This window comes from Podarcis liolepis (assembly GCF_965112155.1).
Source record: "Podarcis liolepis genome assembly, chromosome: 1".
In the NCBI taxonomy this organism is placed as follows: Eukaryota; Metazoa; Chordata; class Lepidosauria; order Squamata; family Lacertidae; genus Podarcis; species Podarcis liolepis.
In genome coordinates, this window is record NC_139554.1 from 70,120,991 (window position 1) to 70,140,609 (window position 19,619).

At 43.3% G+C, this 19,619-nt stretch overlaps 1 protein-coding gene across 6 annotated transcripts in view; it reads left to right on the forward strand.

The window, feature by feature from the left end:
• The window catches only part of LMO1 (LIM domain only 1), a 105,501-nt gene that overhangs the window by 69,296 nt on the left and 16,586 nt on the right, over positions 1 to 19,619 (forward strand). For all 6 annotated transcript variants that reach the window (XM_083478881.1, XM_083478884.1, XM_083478880.1 and 3 more), the window contains exon 2: positions 3,743 to 3,956. In XM_083478881.1, the coding sequence (XP_083335007.1) occupies positions 3,743 to 3,956 (214 nt within the window). The remainder of the gene's footprint in view (positions 1 to 3,742; positions 3,957 to 19,619) is intronic.

The window sequence follows — 19,619 nt, forward strand, 5'->3', positions numbered from 1 at the left end:
CCTCAGCATCCCTCACCTGTCCATGTAGCGGTTCTGGTGGTAACTGATGCAACCAATAAGAGGCAGACAATTTTCTTTGTCCAGTCTCAAGTCCTGTCTCAGCATTTTCCACTTCACTATTGGTCTCATATGGAGGGAGTCTTAGAATTGGAAGACACCCAGTAGGCCGTCTAATTGAAGACCATACTCTGTGGGAAATGGGCTGTTGGTTTTATTAGCCAAACTAAAATTATTGAATATCACGGTAAATGCAGCAATGCAGCTGCAAATGGACTCCTGAGTCCTTTCCAAAGCAGATTTAATTGAAAATAACTCCTATTGATTTCAGTGGAACTTTTAAGCTAATTTACTTGGGATCATGCCTAAATATACATGGACAAAGTCATCCATAAGCAGACAATGGCTGTACAGTTAGAGGGTAGACTGATGAACTCAGTAAAGGGAAAGTTGGATTCAGCTCCCCATACAGCCTTGGAGTTGACCGGGTGGTCATTAGGCCATATGTTTCAGTCCAACCTGTACATTCATTCCTAAGTCTGTTCTGTCCCATTTGCACATTAATACGTACACGTGTAAGCTTTTAAAAAAGAACAGTCTGCATCAAAGTATGTATTTGTGAAGTATTGCCACAAAAGACACATTTCTAAACTTATTATTTACTCAAAACTATGTGTATTCAAACATATTTTATCTGAAAATACGGACTTCTTATAATAATTATTATTATAAAAGCTTTTCATTTACAAAAGAGAAATACCATTGATAAAACACAACAGCACTCAGTAAAAATAAATAATTGTCAGTATTGATCAAGCAAGTCAGGTAATGGCTGGGTAAATGCATTTTTTTTAGCACAAGAGCTACATCCAGGGGAGAGTGAAATCTGAAGGATAGCTACACTCTGACCCACACCTTACTTTGGAAGCTGTGGATCAGGTCAGTTCATCGGAAGAATTTGCAAAGGACAAATTCTCCAAACCTCTCTAGATCCTGTGTGCAACTCTGACCTCCTTAGCGGAAGAGTAGGATACACACAGTTGACAAATAAATAACAACAGGGAGCTACCCAGGGGAGATCTTGTGTAATGCCTATGCATGCATCCATATATTTCGAGTCACAGACATATTTTGAGTGGCACTATTGATTGTGTGCCGTCTTTTGAGAACATGGTTGTATTTTTCCTTAGTAATATGAGTTTGGTAGGCTTTTTTTTTTAAAAAAAAAAGTCAAAAGTTGCTGGCATTAACACTGAAAGTGGATTTTTGTGACTCCAGCAGGCTCAGTGAAGAGGGCTCTTTTTAAGTCTCAAGGGTTTTTGAACATTACTTGACCTGTCTCCATAGTACTGAGGCCATTTTTGATAACGAATGGATCAATACCTCCCTGTTTGTCTTGAAGTGTCTTAAGTGCTGTTGTTGTCCGCTTGCAGTTCTGACAAAGCAATTATTACTGTAAGAGTGGCGGTTTTTATGTGTTGAGCATTTGCTACCCTCAGGTCACCCTTGCTTTTAAGGAAAGCATAAAATGTCACTTGCCATAGCGGGATTAACTAGAACCACTATGGTTAAGGGTCTGTTAATAATTCCATAATATATCCTGCTTTGGTCTGAATACTACTTCAACTTGGCAAGAGAGTTTTTCCTTTGACTATCCTACTTGCAACCATTTCCTTCTCTCCTCATCTCAGGCCAAATAAGTGCATTGGGGTTGAGTTTGTTTTTAGTGCAAGGAAACAAGCATTTTTAACAGGGATATTGATGGTTCCTAAATATTCAGGAGTAGGAGCAAAGACATTTGCTACCGGGGGCAAGAGAAGAAATTATTATTTTCTAAGAAACAAAACACAAACCCTGGAAATCCTCACACACAGTTGGCTAACTTATTAACTCTGCTATAATTGGGGTATAGTTATATATGGATCCACTGCAACCAGAATTTGCCAGTGCTCTTTGCTTTCTTCTTTGTACCTCGTGTGTATGTAATGGCACCTTTAGGGATCACCCCAAGAATAAAAGAATAGTATTCAGAATGGGTATCATTATTATTATTATTATTACTATTATTTATTAAATTTGTATACAGTGGTACCTCGGGTTACATGCACTTCAGGTTACAGACGCTTCAGCTTACAGACTCCGCTAACCCAGAAATAGTACCTCGGGTTAAGAACTTTGCTTCAGGATGAGAACAGAAATCGTGCTCTGGCGGCGCAGCAGCAGCAGGAGGCCCCATTAGCTAAAGTGGTGCTTCAGGTTAAGAACAGTTTCAGGTTAAGAACGGACCTCTGGAACGAATTAAGTACTTAACCCGAGGTACCACTGTACTGCCTTTAGTCTGAAGATCACCGGGTGGTTCACAGCATAAAAATACAAAATGCATAAAACAATCAGACAAACCAAAGAGAAACACATTTAAAATGCCAAAGAATATTTAATTAGCCAAAGGCTTGGTTATAGAGAAACGATTTTGCCTGACACCTAAAGATGCATAATGAAGACACCAGGCAGGCCTCCCTGGGGGGAGCATTCCACAGACGGGGAGCCACTGCAGAAAAGGCCCGTTCTTGTAGAAAGCCCATGTGATACCTTTTCTCGTGACATGCTGAGAGGCATACTACTTTATCACTACACTCGGAAGCAGCTTCAGGTATTGACCAAGGTCCAGCAATTGACCTTGATGGTTGAAGCTCCAGGGAAGCATCTAGGATTAGCATGCCTTTCAATTGACCAAATACTGTCAGCTGGCCAACTGTTACTTGACTGTGGCCAAACATCGTCAGATGCTTGAAGAATTCGCCTCCAGCCTCCTTAGCATAACTCCTTTCAGTAGCAGCCCTGGGTGAAGCTGCCCAGCTGCCCATTCCCCAATACTTGTGTTGACTCCAGCTACCTGGACAGGCTGTGCAACCCCAGCCTCGTCCAGGTAAGGTACAACAACACTGACATCATCCAGAAAGTGGCTCAGTGGCCCTGCCTCATCTCATAGGCCACTGTTGCTGCCTTTCAGCTTCTCACTGCAGCTTTTCCTTCTCTGGCCAACGAAGGGGGCCAGGCTGGTGTTCTCCTCACAATGATGTTTATCTTGAGAGGCAAAAGGTGCAACATCCCAGCAGCTCTTGGTTCCCTGATCAGTGGGAGAGGCTCCTTACCTCTTTTTCCTTGTTCTATTTTATTTTGCCGGTTTTTCAAAAAGTTGCAACAGGTTGATCATGCCAATCAACAAAAATTAAAGTCTGTCGTGTCTGAAATGTATATTTTTTCCTTAATGAAGCTTTTTGATCATACTCACTGGAGTAGTTCTGGAAGTCAGGCAGAAGAATCAGTAGAGGTAGCAGAGAGGTTAACCTCAACTAGGTGGGCAACCTGTGGACATCTGGATGTCCTTGGACTCCAGGTCCCATCATCCATGCCTGTTGGACGTACTGGCTGAGACTGATGGGAGTTGGAGCTCAACAACATTTGGAAAGCCGCAAGTTGCCCACCCTTGACTTAAGCAAAATCCATGGTGTCAAGCTAGTTTGATTATGGGGGCAAATTATGGCCATATCCCTGCAACTAATCGTGCTGCCCAGAGCAAAAAAAAAATGGGACTCAGATTGTCTGTTCACTTAGTGGACAACCGGCTAGAAAACACCAAGAACCTGCCAGCATTCTGTACTGGGGATTTCCGCAGAGAGCTAGCAGGAACCTGCTCAGTAACGTTACCTGTAACGTCCTCATGGGTGTGCTTTGTTGTTCATAGGTGTGCCAATGTTATCCGTCCAGCCGAAAGGGAAGCAAAAGGGCTGCGCTGGCTGCAACCGGAAGATTAAGGACCGATACCTTTTGAAGGCCTTGGATAAGTACTGGCATGAAGATTGTCTAAAGTGCGCCTGCTGCGACTGTCGCCTGGGAGAGGTTGGATCAACACTTTACACAAAGGCAAATCTCATTCTCTGCCGCAGAGATTACCTGAGGTAAGTTAGGTTTTACGCCACACCTGCTTATAAGCATCTCACTCAATAAACTGCTTTCTTTTTCTTCCTGCCATTGGCGTTTAAGACGTAACTCTATTGTTTGTTTACTTTATTTCCTTTTGGAAAATCTGTGGCGTACCTGTACAAAGAAGACCAACCCCCATAAAACAAACCTATGTCAACTTTTCAGGAAGAATAACCTTGGTGGGGTGCTTTTTGTTGGAACCATAGTACAGGAGGAAAGGGTTATACTCCCCCCCCCAAAGCCACAAACTGCTATTTAAATAACAAAAGACACATGAAATGCATTCACACCCTAAGTTTCTTAGTTAATTTTCTATTCTGATGCACCTTCAAAGGAAATTATGCTTAGATTTTTAGCAGTAAATAAAATAGAAAGCCTGTTGGACCTTATTTGTCTCTCATTTCTTTTGGCCAAAGTTGCCAAAAGTTGGGGAAATGAATTGGGATTGCAAACGTTCCCTCCTTTGCCCTTCTTTTGCCCCAAATTGCATAAGTACTGAGCAACCAAAGGGGAATCCCTCAGTTATTTGAATGCAGAATCTCCCATGATCCTGAGAAACCTTCAAAAGATGGTTTTTCTCGCCCGGGGTAAGGAGGAGAATTCCCACACTCAAAAAACAATATGATCTCCCCCTTCACTGCTTACTTTTTCCTGCAGTGAGGGGAGTAAAAGTAAAAGAAGTGCATAAGTTTGACTCATAATTTAGTAACAATTGAGATACAATCAGTTTCCTGTGAAATTCAGCAACAAAAATACTATGGGGTTGATACTCAGATAATACAAATAGATATATATATATATATGCAGGTTTTGGTGTCTTCGGGTGTCTTCCCGTGTAAGAGTTGGGGTGTCTAGGCGACGTTTCGACGAGGTCTCACTCGTCATCTTCAGGCTGGTGCTTTCGGCTTCTTGTTACTGGAACAGAGCAGGATCTCAGTGTTACTGAGTGTACTGCTCTGTTCCAGTAACAAGAAGCCGAAAGCACCAGCCTGAAGATGACGAGTGAGACCTCGTCGAAACGTCGCCTAGACACCCCAACTCTTACACGGGAAGACACCCGAAGACACCAAAACCTGCATTCCTGTACCCGTGAAAATCTACGAAAGCAAATATATATATATATATATATATGCAGGTTTTGGTGTCTTCGGGTGTCTTCCCGTGTAAGAGTTGGGGTGTCTAGGCGACGTTTCGACGAGGTCTCACTTCAGAGGAAGTTCCCAGTTCTGCCCAGAACGTTGGAGGCTATACACCACACCCCCTCAACAGTATTTATAGGAACTCAAACACTGAGATCCTGCTCTGTTCCAGTAACAAGAAGCCGAAAGCACCAGCCTGAAGATGACGAGTGAGACCTCGTCGAAACGTCGCCTAGACACCCCAACTCTTACACGGGAAGACACCCGAAGACACCAAAACCTGCATTCCTGTACCCGTGAAAATCTACGAAAGCATATATATATATATATATATATTTGTTTTCGTAGATTTTCACGGGTACAGGAATGCAGGTTTTGGTGTCCTCGGGTGTCTTCTATCTACCGGAAAAAAACACACACCAACCGCTACTTACATGCTCAATCACACCACCACCCTGCACAAATAAACTCCGTAGCCAAGACCCTCATCTCCAGAACCAAACGCCTGGCTGACAAAGACCACTTGACAACTGAGTTACAGAATCTCTCAAATGTGTTAATCGCCAATGGATACCAGCAAAACAGGGTTAAGAAGCTAATCCAAAAAGAAACACCCCCCAAAAACCAAGACACGGAAGAAAACAATGGCATGGCCCTCCTTCCTTATATCAAGGGCACTACAGATAAAATTAGCAAAATCCTCCATAAACACAATATCAAAACAGCCTTTTGCACCAACCAAAAAATAGCCAATATCCTCAGAAACCCCAAAGATAAAATCCAGTTGGAAAACCAAGGGGTCTATGAAATACCCTGCAAAGTCTGCCCAGCCACGTACATTGGACAAACAAACAGACGAATAAATGCACGTATCGCAGAACACAAGAATGCCGTCAAAAAAGAAGAAAAATCTTCCTCTCTTTTCCAACACATGAAAGAAACAGGACACGAAATTAATTTTGCAGATTCCAAATTGCTCTTTAACATGGAACATCACCACAAGAGAATAATCATGGAAGCCATCGAGATAGAGAAACACCCTCACAACATGAACAAGCGTGACGACACGTCCCGCCTGCCAGACATCTGGAAATTAGCCCTCCCCACAAAAACCGACACCAGATCCAGAGGCACACAGAACGCCACCACCAATCAACCACACCAGACCCAAACCCAGACCCTCTCCACAGATAAATTACAGACACCATCCAGTAACCAAACCATAGTGGCACCTCCGGATGCTGCACCCCCCTGCAATCCCTACACAGATCTGGCTGGCACAGGGCACAAAACCACAGCTCGCCCCTATACACGAAGCCAAGCCAAAGCACAACTAAGTACAGTACAGCCATCTTCCCAGAAAAACTCTTCACAAATTCAAGAGGTCAAGACACGAAGGCTTTAGCAACTAATCCACACCTAATGACCCACCTAAGTGGTACTCAGAATATCACTCAAGAAATCACTCAAGATATCCCTCAAGTAATTAAGGAACAAAAGAAGAAAAGAACACTAGCCTGGGAACTTCCCCTCTGCCCAGAACTTTTGAGGCAATACACCACACCCCTCTACAGTATTTATAGGAACTCAAACACTGAGATCCCGCTCTGTTCCAGTAACAAGAAGCCGAAAGCACCAGCCTGAAGATGACGAGTGAGACCTCGTCGAAACGTCGCCTAGACACCCCAACTTTTACACGGGAAGACACCCGAGGACACCAAAACCTGCATATATATATATATATATATATATATATATACACACACACACACACACACACACACACACACACACACACACTCAAATGGGTATGGGGTGCCTGTGGTCCTTCAGATGTTGGATTTTGTGCACCAGGAACTTCAAACTTCATGGCCTGTGTTCTGAAATAAAGGGAGCTGTGGTCCAACAATATATGGGGGATCATGTCTTCCCAATCCCTGTGCTATAGGCAGGGCTTTTTTTCAGCCAGAACTTGTCATAACTCAACTCCAGCACCTCTCAGGTGAGCACCATTGCCATTCTAAGAGAATGAGGGAGATGTTCATGGTGAGTTCCAGCTCCTCTTTTTCTAGAAAAATAGCACAGGCTGTACAAAACATCCATAGTATCATGAAATAAAGGAAAGGTATGCAGGCCTTACAATGGCTGAATAATAACGTAGCTCTTGTAAACGGTCCTACCTGACACCGCTTTCCAAATTCCAAAACTGCCACTTTCCACCTCAGCAGCGATCATGTGAATCAAGCCTATACAAAGTGTGGGGGTAAACTTTTGCTGAAGATGTTTTATATGCATTGAATCATTCTTAGCCCCGTTGTATGGATTAGGTGGGCTTGAATGGCTCCTTCAGCTTTCTTGCGGGGCTCAATAAATTTGTTAAAATGATGCTGTATCCGTGTAAAGAAGCATATGGCAGAAGCGCTTTCAAATACCATTTGAAAAGTATCCCTGGCGCTCCTAGTGCACTGCAACAGGGCATTGGTCCCTGGCACAGAGGCCTGTGTAGCTGAAGAGGCATCATCCTGTGTAGGGCAAGTGGAACGGGACTGTCCCGCTCAGGCCCTCTTGCCATTTCAAATGCATTAGCACACCTACACACGCCATTCCCTTTACTCCTACAAAATGCCAGCATCGCTTTGTACCAGAGCTCTGGGATTTGGGACCTCTCTGTCCTTTCAGGTGGCACGCAAGGGACTGCAGGCGGAATCGGCTATTAGCTGTCATGCCAGCATAGGCGAAAGTGGGGGGAGGTGGCCTGGTTCCAGCTCCAGTTCAAAGGCAGAAATGGGTAGCACTGAAGACTGTGGGCTTCTGCAGATGACTTGCTTATTGAGCATCCGTCCTGATTTGCTTGCACAAAGCTTACGCAGAGGTTAGAGTCTTTAACGAGCAGTCGTTCTCCTTTGTTTGCACAGTGATTATACACCTTTCTGTTGAGCGTTAGTTCTGTTCACACTTTTCAGCGCATTTCCTGTCACTTTCCTAACCATAAAAAAATTGTTTGTTTGTTTCTTAAATAGATTTGTTTCTCTGTGGCGACAGAGTCCTTTAACCCACTTTAATTGAGCAAACTTGCCTTTCCGGTATGCACTGGAAGCCCTCCTGCAAAATACTGACAGTCTGGAGGTGTGACCCCCTGTTTGCTTGTATCTTTTGCATCATCATCTTGGCCCTCAGTATCAAGACTAGGGCTGCAAATGTTCTTGACTCTTTCCAGAGAGAAATCATCACCACAGATTTGGAGAGGAAATGCAGCCTTGGCACACTATAATATCCACTCCCCCTCATTTTAAATCAGCCCTCAGAAAGGTCTCCAACTCTTACCTTTGGGTATAATTAGAATCATAGCACTGTATGGAATTAAAATCTAGTTTGTTTGCTGACTTTATTAGATTTCTTACCTGGCCTGTACCATAAGGTCCCAGAATGGATTGCAGAAATAAAATATACAATAAATATACAATAAAATATAAAATTTATTTATAAAACAGAGCCGTGAAAATGTAAAAACAGTTCAATACATAAAAGAGTTTAAAACAATGTCACATCTAATAACAATGCAGACATTTGAAAGCAATTCCATATATATAAAAACAGTTTAAAAATACTTCCAGTACAGATGCAATCTGGGAAAAGGACTCATCCATCAAAGGCTTGTTGAACACTCCACCCTGTGGAAGGCCACCATCTTCTCAATAGACAAATGTAAACCGTTTCTGGTCCACAAATCAGTCCCTTGGTACCTATACTACACTGGCTCTCATCTTCTGGCATCTTTGTCTGTTTCTTTGTTTTAATGTAGCATTAGCATCCTACCTTTCCTCCAAGAAGCTTAAGAAGACATATATGCTTCTTCTTCTCCTTCCCATTTCCTCCCTCGCAACAATCCTGTGGGCTGAGGAATGGGGACTTTCCTAAGGTCGCCCAGTGAGCTTCATGGCTGAGCAGGGTCCCAAACACTGGTTTCCCAGGTCCCAGCACATCACTCCTAACCTACACCACACTGGCTCTCAATGAAGAAGGCACTGGCGTTTCAGGAAAGTAGAGGGCATCAACCGTGAGAGGGACTTGTGCCTCCACTTGCCCTGCTTCTTGTGTGAGGCAAGATCTGCAAGTCTCCTTTTTCCATTGAGATGTGTGATCTCAACATGCATGCTCCCCCCTCCTTCCGTTTTGAGTGTCATTTGCATCGCTCTTTTTAGCTATCAAATGGAATTATGGTTAGTTGATTATTAGCTATGGCCCCACAACCCAGAAAAAAACTTGTCACAGTTGAGACTCACGGAAATAAATAGGATTTTAGTTCATCACAGCCAAGTCCCATTTCAGTAGTCACAACTAGCTTTTCCTGGATTCCGCCCAATGCCTTTTTGAATGTTATGAATAACTCCTCGCTCTTTCTTGTAGAAGCTATTGTAAATGAACCTCACAGACCTGCTATCTGAACATAGATTTATGCAAACGTCCATTTTATTTGTTCAAATAAATACTTTGGAGAGGCTTCTTGTACTGAAGCATGTAAACAATCACCGTGAACCATGTCATGGCTGCGGGTCAGGTTGTACGATACGATTTCAGGGAGCTGATGTTCCTTTCCTGCCAGCCTCAGCCAACTTTAGTTCCAATCACCATAATTATTATTTTATATTTTGGCTTATTGTAATTAAAGAGAAGGCAGGAATAGGAAGGGAAAGCAGGGGGATACACATCTCTGTATTCTGACAATGCCTCTAAATGGCTGAGTGGCACATTATTGGAATGTCATATGCCTTGTAAAGCTTGTTCCATTCAGGACAGAAATAGAGGCTCCGAAAGAAAATTAGTAGTTGCATTCTCAAGGTTAACATTTAAATTTACATTAGCAGGAATATACACCGGTTGAGACGCAGTTTCAGAGCCTTTCCATAAAGATGCCATTATATCCAGAAACAAGGAGGCAAGTAAAACAGCTAGAAAGCACAAGGCACAGTTTTGTGAACACTTTGTGATAGAGGGAGATCTAATGGTTGTGGCTTCTGGTGCCCGTGCTGCTAATATTCTGCAAACAAAGACAGTGTCTGGTAGGGTAGCTAGGGAATAGGCAAATCTGTCAGTTTTGGTTTCCCATTTTCCCAGTCTTAAATTCAGTTCTTCACATTTCCACATTAGATTGTTATTTTTTAAAAATAAAATAAAATAAAACCTAATGGAAATTCATCAGCATTTTAAGTTCTTTTAACATCTATATATTCAAATAAATTAGTATTTATTCATTTAACAAAAGTGTATGTGTATACATACATACATACACACACACACACACACACACCCCTCCATCTCATAAAATATTAGGGCAGTGTACAGCGATATATGTATACAAAAAAACATAAAACACCACTAACACAGTACGAAACAATCATTAAATGACTGACTAATCAAGAAGGTTTTAAATGACTGTGAGGGCTGGTGGCCTAAAAGGGTCTTCAAGAGACGCCCAAGTGTCAAAAGGTAAGGATTGTCTGTCAGATCTGTGCCAGAAGAGTGTTCCATGGCATTTGACTAGCAGTACTCAGTGCCCAAGAACAAGTTGAAGCCAATCGGGATCTGTAACATCAGAGGCGGATCCGAGGGAGCACAGATTTGGGGGTCTATTCAGCTGCATTGGGTGAGAAGCCTCGGAAGTGCTGCCAGTGGAGGGTGCTATATTTTGGCGTCGCATAGAACACCACTGAAATTTGAGACCTCAAGGGTGGAATCTACACACATATAAAAAAACCGCTGTGAAAATGCTTTTTAAAAAAACGTATTGAAAAATATATTGAGCTCACCTTCGCCATCTTGTATCACATTTGTGTATTGCACTTTACAGCACATTTAATATGTTTTATTTGCAGCTTCAGTAGCAGACCTTGGACTCAGCTATACAGCTGTATAGCTGTATAGCTCAGTCCAAGGTCTGCTACTGGTAACATGGGGGACAACTAACAGCATTCCTCTGGATGATCTCAGGGCTTGGCCACACTTTCCCCGTGCCTAGAAAGCATGGGTCTGAGTAGTTTGCCTTTGCCCCACCACTTTCCCCTGAAAAACCCGCTCTTTGGTGCTAAACCAGAACAAATAGCCGATTGCCATTTGTTCTGATTCACTGCTAAACTATGGGTTTTCCTGGGGAAAGACAGTGGGGCAAATGGAGTCATGGATGAACCCTCAGTGACTGAGCTAGGATAGGCTCAGGTGGTACGCCGGGTAACCTGAGGAAGGCAGTCCTTAAGGTATATACTAAAGAAATGATGGGTTGACTTTCTTTCTCTTTGTGATGAGGAGAGCCATCCTGGCCATTAGCTGCATGTCCTGAGAAGATACGTTTTATTGCTCAAGAACCATGACTGTAGCTCAACAGCAATACTCTGTGTTTCCTACCCTCAGCCAGTTGCATAGTGCAGCGGTCTGTATTTTAGTCTGTCCTCAGCAACCGTTATGTGGACATCCTGTTTCAGTTTCCAAAGTGCTTCATAAGCACTGTGGGTGAAAGGTGTTTACAGTAGCTGCAGTGTCTCCTTTCATTACTGTCTGTGCAGAGTAAGACCTTGATTCTTGGAAGTGTGCCGTTTCTACCTGGAGAAGAGCTGCTCTCAGGAATACCTAGTTTTCATCAGGCTGCCATTTTGAGGCAAGGGCAGTGGAACAAAATTAAATGGTCAGATCTGGACGTAGACCCTGAATGTACGCATGCCAAACTTGTCAGACTCAAGTAACTCTGTCAAAGTGATGAATACAAGTGACTGCAGCTTCTGTGTTCAGGAACGGACTTTGGTAAAGCCAAGAATCGTTTTAAGGCAAATGGTGCTTCTTCCACAAATAGATGTCGTGTTTTGTGGCCACTGGCAACAAATACCACTGGACAGGAATAGTGAACTTTTAAATAGAAAGCACCAGTCTTTAGAATTTTGATGGAAACATCATTAATATAACTTCCCAAAAGAAGATGGCAATCAATCTGTTCATATTTTTTAAGATGTACATCTATGTAAGAGGATAAAAACAAGAACCGTACATGAAATGTGTGTGAAGGGGGGGGGTCCATTAGGGCAAAATAGATACTGCCCCACTAACCTATGTGCGTCTCCAGCTAGCCCCCCCCCCACCTGCCTGCCTTCTTACTTACAACCAGTTTAGGGAGTAGCACTGGCTGCCAGCTTCATCCTCAGTCTCAGTGTTGCACTGAGCTCATCAGGGAGGAAGATGGGAACAAAGCTCAAAATAGTTGACTCTGCTTTCCATTGGCTCTAGCTCCCCCTACTGCTGGCCTCCTGCATTATGCCCTAGCAGTCCCAATGGATGTCACTGACACACAGCCACTAACAACACACGTGGGTAGGTGAAAAAAAAGTCCACAACCTTTTTTTTGCACAATACCTTCCATGGTTTGGTGTAGCAAGTGGCAGGGACTAAATGACCCCATCATTTAGTAGAATTTCAGAGGAAACAAAAGCAATGTGGTGTAGTGGTTAGAGTGGGAGACCAGGGCTGAAATCCCTGCTTGGCCCTACTTGCTTCAAACTAACACACACCACAGAGTTGTTGTGGGGATTAAATGGGGGGGGGGGGACGACAACGACCATGTATGCCACCTTGAGCTCCTCGGAGAAAAGGTGTGATATAAATGCAATTAATAAATCATAAGACGAGGTTCATTGTACTGACTTATTTTCCCTCCCGCCCCCAATATATGGAGGTATCATTGATTAGGTCCCAAGAAATTTGAGTTCCCATAATGAGGCACCCTCAAAACAAGCTATTGGGGAAGTCCCACTCCTCTTACTTCTCAAAGTGTCATCCTTGCCCAGTTCCAAGGTGTGGAGTTAACACATGGCTGGCTGGATTCCAGCACCAAAAGAAGAGATAGACACTGCAGTTGTATGAGTTCTCCAGATAAGCAGCTACACACATGCACACACCACAAATGTGGGCAGGAATTTTGCATCACCTTTGTTATTTATCTCAAGCAAGTCTTCAACTCCCTTGGGTGCCAAGCATGCTTCCCTAAACAATGCTAGGGAAGCTATAGCACTTTTCATTCCTTTTTTGTGATACTATCCTACAAGACTGACTACGAAATGTGGGTTTGCCACATCAGAATGGCAGTGCCGGGATAAGGAGTAAGGCAAAGACGCTGCTATAATAATGTGATCTCTATAAAAGGATTTCCCTATTCCTTTCATTTAACCTACATTTGGCTTGAAAGATCTGAGCAGAAATTTACAGCTACCCATTTCTACCGTGCTCAGATGTAGCAGTCATCCCATTAGAGCATACTGGCCTTGGCGTAATGGGTCGCATAAAAGTTCTATTGCACTGTCTGCAACTTTGAAGCAAAGACCTTCCCCAAAGTATGATATCTTAACTGAGGCCGTCTAGTTGAAGTTCCACACTCTAAAGGCAAAAATAGATTGCACTTGGTTTGTTAGTTGACTTTTTTATTATTTCCTAAAGCCTTGTGATTAAGTGAAAAGCTTGCGTGGACTAAATCTTGCAGCCGTTTGATGTTCCAACCTGCCTCTGGCACTTTCAGACTTGCTGTTTTGCTACTGATAATTTTTAAACTCTCCAAAGAGACCTCTGCTCTGTTCATGTGTGTTTGCATAGCCTCTGTGAAACTCAAGTTGTGTGTTAATGCTCGTTGCAGCAGTTACACCCCAGGTGTCTCCCCCACGTAATACTAATACTGTGGCCGGCAAGCCAAAACCCTGTGGTTGAAATGAAGCACTCAAATTTGTACAAATTTACTGGATTTCTTTTGTAAAATGGTTACACGGTTTGCTCAAAAGAAATGGAGTCAGGCTCTAGCAAATTCTGGAGGACATGGAGAAGAAAGTGCCCGATAGTAAAATTCTTCCTTTTTCAGAGATGAGAAGCTTTATATTGAGATCACCACTGGTTTGAGTCTACTGCTTTGAAATGTAACGGCTTCTGTCTGAAATTAGTAATTGATTTCTTAAACTCTGGCGTGAAGAGAGGAGGACTGATAGCTGAAAGGGCACAGTGGCTAGGGTGAATCTTACATAACGAGAGCCCTGCTATATCAGACCAAAGGCCCATCTCATTCAGCAACCTGTTCCCCCAGTGATCAGCAAGGTGCCACTGGAAAGCCAGCAAGATGAACCTGCATGCAGCCCTGCTAGTTCGTCAGCTGCCTCCTCAGCTACCATGGAAATCTTGGACAGCTGAGTGGAGGCTGGCTCCTCGCCTTATGTGTCATTGGCATAAGAGCCAACTCCTAGGGGCCAAGGTCTCTTCACCCCCAATAAATTTGAGAGGGCCACCCCTACCCCAAGTGATGGGCATTGACATTCAAATGGTGTGTCTTGTGATTGATTATGTGTGGCAGGAATTCCCTGGGGTCCCTCTCATATTTTATCCAAGTTGGCACTTGTCAGGCTTCAGGGAATCAGATTTCTCCCACTCCCCACCCCACCAACTTGGCAGTAGGTAAGCAGAACAAAGGAAAAGGAGTCTTCTTACCAGTTAGAAACTTTCATGATCACAGCGAGAGAACAAAGAATCCATTCCTAGGAATTCCCAATTAAGGGTCCCACCCACTTCCTCCCTAGTCACCCACATCACTACCGCGTCTTGTAACCTGATCCCACAATCATTGTGTTTTCCGTTCTGCCACCTTTTCAGCTCTTCTTGTTCTTGGGCTGGGTGGAGGAATGCTTCCCAGAGACAGTGAATCTGTTAATTCTCTCTCTCCCAGTGCTTCTTCTCCTAGCTGTTCCCCATCCAGTATTTCCCAGCTTCTGCCTTCTGAACTGTGTCCCTCTGCAAACCACTGTTCAAAATCTATACTGTCCTCCTGCTCCTGGGAAGATTCAGGATCCTGATCAGGAGCAGGGGGACGCTCCCACCATTCCTCCTCAGTGCAGTCCTCCTCAAGACAGTCCCTGGCAGCACCCCTGGTATCTTCTGGTAATATTGTGACAGGACCCTTTCCCAAGTCACCACTTGAGCTCTTGCCACACCCAGCCTCTCATTCCTCCTCCTCTGCTTGCCATCTATCTTGATTGGCACCATGGGACCCACGTCAGGGTTGGGTTTTTTTGTCCCAATGTGCCTCACTTTACACTTGCATACATTGAATCACATCTGCTGCTTCAATCCCCATTCATCTATTAAGGATAAAGTCTTCCCGTTCTGGGTGGCTTGTATCAAAGGGAGATCACTATTCCATGCAGACCCCAGGGTTGTAACCATTAGCTATCCGTTCGCCAACAAAAACTGCTCTTTTATAAGATGTATACTATCCAGGTAAGCAAGGCAGTGTTAAACAGCATACATGTGGAAGGGTTACAGCTCAGTAGCAGAGGACATGTTCTGCTTGCCAAAGATCTCAGGTTCAATTCCCAGTAAAGTGATACCTTGGATCCCAAACGTGTTGCGAGTCGAACCTCTTGGCTCCTGAACACCGCAAACCCAGAGGTGAGTGTTACGGCTTGTGAACGTTCTTTGGAACCCCAATGTCCGATGTGACTTCCTCGGCTTCCGATTGGCTGCAGGAGCTTCCTGCAGCCAATTGGAAGCCGTGCCTTGGTTTCTGAACATTTTGGAAATTGAACAGACTTCCAGAACAGATTCCGTTCGACTTCTGGGGTACCACTGTACCTCTAGGTAGGGCAGGGAAAGACTCCTGTCTGAAACCCCAGAGAGCCACTGGAAGTAAATGTAGGTCGGGGTGTCTAATCAGTACCCCTGCAGATGTTGTTGGAGTCCCAGCCAGCATGGCCAGTGGTCAGGATGATGGGATTTGTAGTCCAACCACAACTGGAAGGCCATAGGTTGGTCATACCTGCTGCAGGCAATCCTGAGCTAGATGGACAAGATACATGTGCCATTTAGCACAACTAAAAAGGTGCAATTTATTTAGTAGAAGGGAAGTAAGTGTTCTTCCTTATAGATCTTTACCATACATATGCCAAAGAGTGAATCTGAAAAGGTAGCACATGTATCTTGTTCCATCTGTGCGTCTGTCTCTTCATCGGACTGGAAAAGTGTAAAAAGACTCTCAAACTAGGTCACCTTTTATCATACCACAGAAAAAGCTTGTAACAAGACACTGCACTTTCTTGATGCAACAATTCATTGGTTGCTGTCCTGTTAATTAAGTACGCAAATATTTATCCAAACAGCCCAAGGAGCACTAGATCCTTTGGATAGGCAGAGCTTCATAAAAGCTGCTGTAGTGTTTCTATGGAGGATGCACAATGAATTCTGATAAACTGGAGCTTGGTTCAGCAAATGGGGATTCTGCTGAAAACTAGATTCAGCGGCTGAGTGCATCAATGACAGGCATGTCATCATTACAATAGCAAATCTGTGATATTTTTAAATATGTCTCTGACGAGGAAGTTGTTCCCCCCCCCCATTGGAAGATTTTCCAGAAAGTCAAGTACATACAAAAATGTGCTTGTTAGGAGAAATTCACGTTAAGATACTGAAGAATTTTCATAAGGAACTTGATGGAGAACAGATTTTTTTTAAGAAAGGAACCGGAAAATTGGCAGATTTGTCAATCCCTAGAGATATGCCATGTGAATATTGTTTTCTCATAAGCAGGCATATATTGAAGGTCAAATTTTGTCCCATTTCAGAGATGCTGTGTAATGTGATGTGTTGCCTTATGCAGTAATTCCAGTACAATTTCTATTCCTTATCTAGATCCACAATAGTGGAAGAGATGAGACATTATAAAAACCATTTGCACTTTCTGCCCAGACACAGAGGTCCAGTGCCGAGGGCCTTCTGGCGGTTCCCTCGCTGTGAGAAGCCAAGTTACAGGGGACCAGGCAGAGGGCCTTCTCGGTAATGGCGCCCGCCCTGTGGAATGCCCTCCCACCAGATGTCAAAGAGAAAAATAACTACCAAACTTTTAGAAGAAATCTAAAGGCAGCCCTGTTTAGGGAAGCTTTTAATGTTTAATAGGTTATTGTATTGTAGTGTTTTGTTGGAAGCCGCCCAGAGTAGCTGGGGAAACCCAGCCAGATGGGCGGGGTATAAATATTATTATTATTATTATTATTATTATTATTATTATTATTATTGAAGTTATATAAGACTTATTATTACTATTCATATTGAAATCTTTTCCTATTGGGGCACTTTCATAAATTTCTTTTGATGTTGATGCTGTTGCTTATTTACTGAGACAATTCGATTACAGAAACACTTTCTGTGGTTAAATTATTATTATTATTGTTAGCAGTATCACATTTTATATTTTGGAATATCACTATGATAATTGCTCTGTTCATCTCAGGTACATAGAATCATAGAACTGTAGAGCTGAAATGAACCCCAAGGGTCATCTAGTCCAGCCCCCTGCTATGCAGAAATTTCAACTAAAGCATCCATGACAGATTGCCACCCAACCTCTGCTTAAAAACCTCCATGGAAGGAGAGTCCACCACCTTCTGAGGGAGTCCATCCCACTGTTGAATAGCTCTTACCACCAGAAAGTTCTTCCTGGTGTTTTGTTGGAATATCCTTTCTTACTAGAAGCCATTGGTTTGGGTCCTACCCTCCACTGCAGGAGAAAACAAGTTTCCTCGATCTTCCATGTGTCAGCCCTTTAGATATTTGAAGATTGGCTATGCTATTTCCTCTCAGTCTCCTCTTTTCCAGGCTAAACATTCCCAGTGCCCTCATAATGTTTGGTTTCCAGACATTGATCATCGTGGTTGCCCTCCTCTGCACACATTCCAGCTTGTCAACATCTTAAATTGTGGTGTCCACAGTACTCTAGGTATGGTCTGACCAAGGTAGAAAAGAGCAGGACTATTACTTCTCTTGATCAGGACACTATATTTCTGTTGATGCAAGCTAGAATAGCATTGGAGATGTTTTTGCTGCTGCATCACACTGTGGCCTCATGGTAAGCTTGTGGTCTACTAAGACCCCCTAGATCCTCTTCACATGTACTCCTGGCAAGCCAGGTGTCCCCCATTTTATATTTGTGCAGCTCCTGCGCATGTTGGCCAGGGCAGAGCACAATGGCAGAAGGAAGCCATTTTGGGAGGCATGCTATGTGGAGAGCCATAATGAATGTTCCAGTTCTAGTGGAGAAAGCGAGGCAGTGTCAGACGTAGCGAGCATCCTGACAGAAGGCACAGAGGTGGGGCTGAGAGGGGGACAAAGAAGACACCCTTTGAGATGAGTTTGAAAGCAACACTGTCCTCATTAAGAAAGTGAATTGGCGCAAAGAAGCATTAAATCTAATGTGCTTTTCTAAAGAATCAATTACTATTCCTTGGAAGAAGCCAGCCTGCTAGCCATATTTATCATAGGACCTGCTCACTGTGCCATCATTTTGGACAAAGTACCAAACCTTAGGTAAATCTGCACACCTGCCATGGATTTGCGACATAGCTGCAGCCCCTGAAACATGCGCAAACTATTGTACAAACGATTGCTGCTCTGAACGGAGAAGTCTTTAAATAAAAAGCCGCCTTCAACAGTCACACGCCACTAAGCGTGCTTCCTTTTATTCCATTTTCTCCCATCAATTCATTCGTATTCACTGCCAGCCCTCTGTGCCAATTAGCTTTAATTTTTACTATACACAATGACATCAACAGCCAATGGGATTCTAGGCTCGCAGGATTTTAGTGTGCCTATAAACTACAGAAAATTGTCCTTGGCTAAACTCCTGCTTTCAGATTGGCTGACGACAATAGGCATGGTTAAGTTCAGAGTAAGAGCCATTAAGCATAATTACTACCACAGGGTAAAAGTTTAATTGTGTTAAATTTTAAATCTGCATAGCCTAAGCTTATTTACAAGCTGGCTAGGTCCTTCCGTTACATAAGGGAAAATAAATCTGTACTTAAAAATTTGCTGCTTGCCAACTTTTATTTTACAAAAAGTTTTTTAAAAGCTGATAAAAGCTTCTCTTGTCTCTGACTCATTCCTTCCTGTTGGGATCACGCTGGCTAAGTATTGAGGATCTTATGATATACTGCACTAATATGTCTGAGCCTTCTATTGATATGAGTGACAAGATTGCGTTTTGTATGAAAGACCGGGGGGGGGGGGGTGTCACAGAGACTGAGGATCCTCTCCCTTGTTTTGATACATTTAAGTCATGAGGATTTTTATTGCTGGAAGAAATCCTGACGTCCCTCACTCCTAACCACCTCCAATATCCTGTTGTAGATCCTCTAGGGAAAGGAGCACAACTGGTCATGTTATCAAAAGAAAATGCATTTATTGGTGGGAAACATACCTTGCCTTCAGGGCTATATAAATCATGAAACATGCTCCCCTCCTTCACTTGAGAACACATATGGATGGCTTTTCTGATATTACCAGACTGTGGGTACATGGCAAACATCCGGACACTTTCACCCTTTTTGAAAATGGAGTTGCAAAAAAAAAATCTAAGGGGCAGATGAAGTCCTTAAGGGAAGAATGGGACATAAGAAAAGGCTTTTTTGTTGTTGTTGAGAAGGCCTTCCCCAACTTGGT